Consider the following 6,479-nt stretch of genomic DNA (forward strand, 5'->3'; position numbering starts at 1 on the left):
ACGTAGTTCTTGCTTAAGTAATCAGTGCAGCATCAAGCCGCTCGACTTCCACTTCCTGTAAACACCAACATTTCCCAAGATCACTTGCAGCTGGGGGTGGCGGGGCGGGGGGGGGTGGTGAGTCAAGCAGGAGTAATGACTGCAATTGCAGGTGACCCTACCCTACTTCCTTCTCTTAGGGTGTAACAACATCCACAACAGTTGCCATCGACCTGGCCGCTTCTGCACTGCTCAGTAGTTGGCATAGCAACATAATCTCTAACCTCAAAAATGGTGACAGAGGCCGGGTGTGGTGGTGCATACCTTTGATGCTAGCCTTTGGGAGGCAGAGGCAGGCGGATCTCTGTGAGTTCGAGGCCAGCCTAGTCTACAGCATCAGTTCCAGGATAGCCAGGACTGTTACAAAAAAAAATCCTGTCTCGAAAAACCAAACCAAACAAAAATGGTGACAGGGTAATGATACCATGATTGGCCAGGAAAACCACAAATTCATGAATTACCGTAGTAATTCTAAGTCTGGTCTAAGGTAATAGGTCATAGGAAAACCAAATACATGACTTAAACCATAAGCAATCTACCCACAGTCCCAAATTTCTTTGTCAAGGAAGTCTTCCTGTGGACTATTGAAAGCCCAGGCCAGGTAAGCAAGCCCTAAGCAGTTAAAACTTCAAGCAGGGCTGGTTCAAGAGCCAACCCCCTACCAGGCAGGGCCCAAGGCAGCTTGATGGAAATCAGCCATTGACCAAGCTTCATTCTCTATCTAGTGTCTGTGTGTCTACTGTTACATAGCCTCCAGTCCTGCCCTGCCACCACTGTCACATAGCATAGGTAACATATGAACTGAGTCTGTTTCCTTGCAGTGCGGAGCCTCCTTTTCCTTCAGAATCCTTCAGGAGTCATGGTATCTCACTTTGTCCCTTAGGCCTGTGACTCTCTGCTCCAGTGCCCTGCGGCCAGGCTGGAAGGGCTCTCCTCATCATCCTGGAAGCTTGTTAAAGCATATTGCAGAAGCTTCCATATACTTGATTCTGCATCTTAATTCTTGATACAACCAGAAGGTCATTCTCAACATCTGCTGAAGTTAACTATTTATCAACAGATCCCAGCCTGTACTACCACTTGAGAAATCTACAAAGAACGCTCAAAAATAGACACAGACTTATAAGAAGCAAATGCGTGTTCAAAGTGATGGTTTATTTACACTTGGGTTAATAATTTGTTGTAAAAAGGTAAGTTTCAAGATCATTTCTAGAAGAACTAACGTTCAAGTAAAAAGAGAAGGACGGATGAAGCTTTCATAAGCACAGGGCCAAAGGTTGGACAGAAGGTATTGGGCAGACCCTACCCCTTCTCAACAAAGAAGACAAGGATAAGAAAGGAAGGAAAGATGGAAGGAGGGAGGAAAGAAGGACAGAAAGCAGGGAGAGAGGAAGTAAAAACAAAAGCAAAAAATAAATGATATGTAAATTCTAAAAGCAAGCACTCCCCCTGACTGACAGTGCAATCTGTAGCCCAGGAGGGCTCGAAAGTTCTCCAAAGCTAGGTCATCCGAAAGATAATGGGAGAACATTCTTCAAAGCACACAGACTCTCTGTTGCAATCCATTTCTATGCCCCTCCTTCTCCCATTGTCCACGTGAGTTGGGATTTGGGGTGAAGGGGAGGAGAGGAGATTGGAGATCACGTTTTACTAGACCTCCCACAAACTGCTTTGGACACATTTTCATTTGATTATCAAAATTCTCCCACATCATAGATAGTATTCTTCCAGTACTTCAGAGATGAAGAAACAGAGGCCAAGAGAAGCTAAGAAAAGTTGCCCAGGGCCATGAAACTGCTCTGCATTAGGGCAGAAATGTGGATTCGGGTCGGTCTGAATTCCAAGCCTTGTTGTGGAACACCGTGGATGCCTTGCGAATCCTCATTTATTCAGGACTCACATCAATATTAAACACTCTCCTTCCCCAGCCAGGCCTCTCCCTCGTTGCTGGGTGAGTGACCGTGCTGTTAGTCACCATGGTGGAAGGAAACCTTTGTGACAGTTAGTGGTCTGCGTGCATGTCGGGGACGGAAAATAAAGCAAAATCGGCTCTTTGCATAAATAGAATCCGCTCAAGTGTCAGCAAGTACACACTAGCAACAAATGTGAAAACGAGGCAAAGGCGGATAGCACACCTCCTCATGCCTCACACCCACCCTCGTCCCTGCAGCCTCCGTCCCCATCCCTGCCAGGGAGCATGTCCTGTCAGATAAGCCCGAGCTAGACAAACATTGTCATTTGACTTCAGCCCATCACTCTGATCCAGATCCGGTCCAGGTCCAGGCTTAACACCCAGTCGTGAGTGGAATTTGCTTTGACATGTACCTGGCTGTGATAGTCAAGTCCCTGCCTCTACCCCTGCCCCACTTGACCCCGATGGCCTCATATGTCAGAATGTGACATCCCAGGTGTCAGCTGTGACACTGAATGCTCAGAGCAGGGAAAAGATGGACAATGACAGCAGAGGCTCTGGTGCATGCTCCAAGTCTGGCACCAGGAATGGGCTTCTGCCTGGGAGAAGGGAGCTGGATTTACCAACTGCATGTCAGAAAGACTGGGAGTGCATGAGCTGTCCTGGCTGCCATGGAATCTGGGATGCTTCTTGCTTAACCATTGTCCTCTCCTGGCTGCCATGGAGTCTGGGATGCCCCTTACTTACATATCGTTTTTTTCTTGGGTTCTCTCTGAATCATTCACTGTGAATTTGACAACAAGCAGCATTATCACTGGAAGAGCCCAAGTGAGTGCAAGGGTATAGACATAAAATTACCAAGGACATCATAAATCAGTTACCCTAGACCAGTGGTTCTCAACCTGTAGATCACGACTCCTTTGGAGGTGAAACAACCCTTTCACAGGAGTAGCATATCAGATATTTACATTACAATTCATAGCAGCAGCAAAATTAGATTCATAACAGCAGCAAAATTACAGTTATGAAGTAGCAATAAAAATAATTTTATGGCTGGGGGGTCACCACAACATGAGGAACTGTATTAAATGGTTGCAGCATTAAGAAGGTTGAGAACCACTGTCCTAGACACAAAACAAGAAAAGTAGCTAGAAGCCAACAGTGAACATTCAGTGCATGCAAATAGAAATAGATGCTTTGTGTAGCTTGCAACAGCTTCCTCTAAGGGGGAAGGGGTGTATTTCCAGACCCTAAATAGATGCCTGTGTCTACAGACAATACTAAGCACTTCATGCACTCCAGTTTTCTCTTTATTTATCTATTAATAAGTGTGTGTGCATGCATGCACATAGGTGCACACATACTATCATCACATGTGAAGGACAGAGGACAACTTCCACAGGTCAGTTCTCTCCCTCTGCCGTTTTTGGTTCCAGTGATTTATCTCAAGCCATCCGGCTTGGCACGGGGCACACTTTTACCCAGTGAGCCATCCAATTGGCCTCACATCCTCTATTTTTCTAAATGTACTACCTAAGTTAAAATGTAATGTATAAGTTAGTCAGAGTAAGAAATTAACAATAATTCCCTGTAACTTTTGCAACCCCAGAACCACATTTTTGTGAATATAAGAATTTTCACACTTTGCGTAGACATTTTATGGCTCTGCTATGGCATTTCTGAATGGGTTCCCCACTGTATTTGTACTTGGGTTCCATCATTAAGTGAAGAAACAGTACTTAAGCACAAGCTCTGTGATATCGTGTCAGGGTGTACAGGGCAGATACACTGGATAAAGGGATGATTCATGTCCTGGTTGGATCAGAGTCCCATAGTATCGGATCTTACCACACTGCTCAAAATGATGGGCAATTTTAAATGTGTTAATGGAATATTTTGTTGAACATTTTCTAAATATAGGGGATCGTAGGTAACTGACACCGTGGGAGGCAAAACCATGGTAAGGAGGGACTATAGTACAGCATATGGCTTTATTGTCACAACAGTAGTGAAGGCCCACACAGGAGCCTGCTTAGGATTAAACATCCACCAATTAAACCATATACACTATTAGGATGTGGCAAACCCTATGGCAACCTTTCTTTTCCTTTTTACAGCATTTTATTAATGTGTTTTGGGGGATGTGAGAATTGATTACATTTTTCACCATATGTATCTTTGAGATCCAACTCAGGTCATCAGCCTTGGCAAAAGGGCTTTCACCTGATGATCCATTTTGCTGCCTGAAACCTTTTTTTCATGGCATCTCTCACCTGGAGCACAGAACACAGAATTGGGCACATTAGGTACCTTTCTAGTCCCTTGCCTTAATCCCTTTTGACATGTCAGGACAAATACCTTCCTACTTCCTGAGCCCATATACTCCAAAGACAGCTCAAGGGCTTCCCTCCATATGTATTCTATGGATTTCTAAGATTGTGCAGGTTCCTTGCTGAGCCACATGGGCCTTGGGCTCTATGAGGGTAGGGTCTTACCATGACGATGCTCATGTGGTTGGCGACTGCATGATGGGATGATGATTGGAATGATTACAGGAATCTCCTGTTTATCTTTGTGAACTGCCGGAAACAATGTAAATAGCAATTTCCAGACTTTAGAATTTTAAGGGAATATTTAGGACTGTCATGCAATTGTCATTGTTTCATTTCATTAAGTGAGCATGTAAACTACCCTTTTTGTTATCTTTACCACATTATAAAGAGGAAAATTTTATGTACAAACAGCAGACTTTCTCAGGAATAAAAACTGGTAAAGCTATACGGATGTATTTACATATCTTACATGTTGTTACAAATGCACAAAGATATCACGAACCACCTGTAAGAGCCTTTATCCCAATGATGCTGAGGCCGGTGGTTGCTGGGAAGCCCTGATGAAGATGCAAAGACCTTTATGGAAAGTCAGGCTACCCAAGACCCATCCTTGGTTCCTACTAACATCTCTGTGACTCGGGGCAGTCACGGCGTCTCTGCAGTATGCTGCTGCCTCCTCCGTGGGCCAGAGTAACAATACCCTCCTTAGACCGTCCTGAGCATTGAACAAGGTCCTAGAATGTGAAACATAGCAAAGAAACACTAATGCGTTCATCCTTCAAACAAGAGAAATATATAAAATGAGCTGGTGTCCCATTCAGTTCTGTTTTCACAGGAAAGTAGCCCAAATCATGAACAAATAAACAACAATCAAATAAATGAATATGTCTTGGATAGAAACTTTTCTCCCCTTTACATCCCTCTTCTCCCCTCTCCTTCCTCCTCTTCTTTCCTTTCCCTGATTTTCTCTTCCCTTTCCTTTCATGAGACAGGGTCTGATTCTGTAGCCTAGGCTGGCCTCAAACTCGAGGAAATTGTCTAGCCTCAGCTTCCCAAGTGCTGGGAGAGAAAATTTTTTTCTTGAAGACAGACTGTCTCTTATCTAGATAGTATCCTAAAAGACCTGGGGCAGATCAGATTTGGAGTAAACCCTGGCAAATTCTGTTTGTTTATTTGTTTACTTTATTTATTTAGTTACTTACTTGCTTACTTTCCCTGTGGTCTTTTGTGGGATGTTTCCATTTCCCCCTCCACCATTCTTCCATTTCTGCCCCTGAGTCTCTTCCACTGGAGATCTACTGGGAGCAGCAGGCCCATACTCTTCCAAGCTGTCAATGGGGTTGTCATCTTTGACTTAAGCTCACTTGCTCTCCCTTATATGCAGACCAATTTTCACATTAGGTACATAAGGCCAGAGACAGATTAAGTAGAAGAAATATTTTTTAAAGTTCAAAATATGGTTTGCAAGCATGACAGACTCAGTCCACGGAGCACCAGGATGGGGGCGGTGTACCTGCTGCACCTGCCTTTGCCTAACTCTTGGCCTTCATCCCATTTCTAGAAGCCAAGTGCAACTTGTTCAGAAAAGCACATTTATAGATCTGTCAGCCCCAAGAGATTCTGGGAGGTTGAGAGAATCATCTCTCTCTCTCTCTCTCTCTCTCTGTGTGTGTGTGTGTGTGTGTGTGTGTGTGTGTGTGTGTGTGTGTGTGTGTATGTGCATGCGAGCACATGCGTGTATGTGTGTGTTCCTCAGCAGGGAAGAATGATGGCAACCCACATGTTAAGGGACCCAACAAGACACCATGCTATGAGATAATGTTCTCCGACAGATCGCCGCCATCATGGACACGAGTCGCGTGCAACCCATCAAGCTAGCTAGGGTAACCAAAGTGCTGGGCAGGACCGGCTCGCAGGGACAGTGCACGCAGGTGCGTGTGGAATTTATGGATGACACCAGCCGCTCTATCATCCGAAACGTCAAAGGCCCTGTTCGAGAGGGTGATGTGCTCACCCTATTGGAATCAGAAAGAGAGGCTCGGAGGTTGCGCTGACCTTGCTGCTGGGTCCTGGATATCCAACACTTGGCCCATGATGACCTGCAACTATTAAATAAAGCATTTGTATTGTTTTTTTTTTTTTAAAGAGAGATAATGTTCTAAAGGTCATATTTCCAAAATCAAAGTGCAGCTGAA

The 6,479-nt window shown here is 44.6% G+C and overlaps 1 protein-coding gene across 1 annotated transcript; it reads left to right on the forward strand.

Annotated features, from left to right (window-relative positions):
* The first annotated feature begins 6,113 nt into the window (after positions 1 to 6,113).
* On the forward strand, positions 6,114 to 6,417 carry LOC128109451 (40S ribosomal protein S28). The gene has a single exon (XM_052736616.1). It carries the CDS (start codon positions 6,129 to 6,131, stop codon positions 6,336 to 6,338), a length of 210 nt encoding a protein of 69 aa, XP_052592576.1. The 5' UTR covers positions 6,114 to 6,128; the 3' UTR covers positions 6,339 to 6,417.
* The last annotated feature ends 62 nt before the right edge of the window (positions 6,418 to 6,479 follow it).

This window comes from Peromyscus californicus, unplaced genomic scaffold (genome assembly GCF_007827085.1).
Source record: "Peromyscus californicus insignis strain IS unplaced genomic scaffold, ASM782708v3 Scaffold_14__1_contigs__length_90479793_seg_2, whole genome shotgun sequence".
Lineage (NCBI taxonomy): Eukaryota > Metazoa > Chordata > Mammalia > Rodentia > Cricetidae > Peromyscus > Peromyscus californicus.

Bases quoted from the DNA above. Each gene is read 5' to 3' on its own strand.
- LOC128109451 (XM_052736616.1), top strand. From the start codon at position 6,129: ATGGACACGAGTCGCGTGCAACCCATCAAGCTAGCTAGGGTAACCAAA.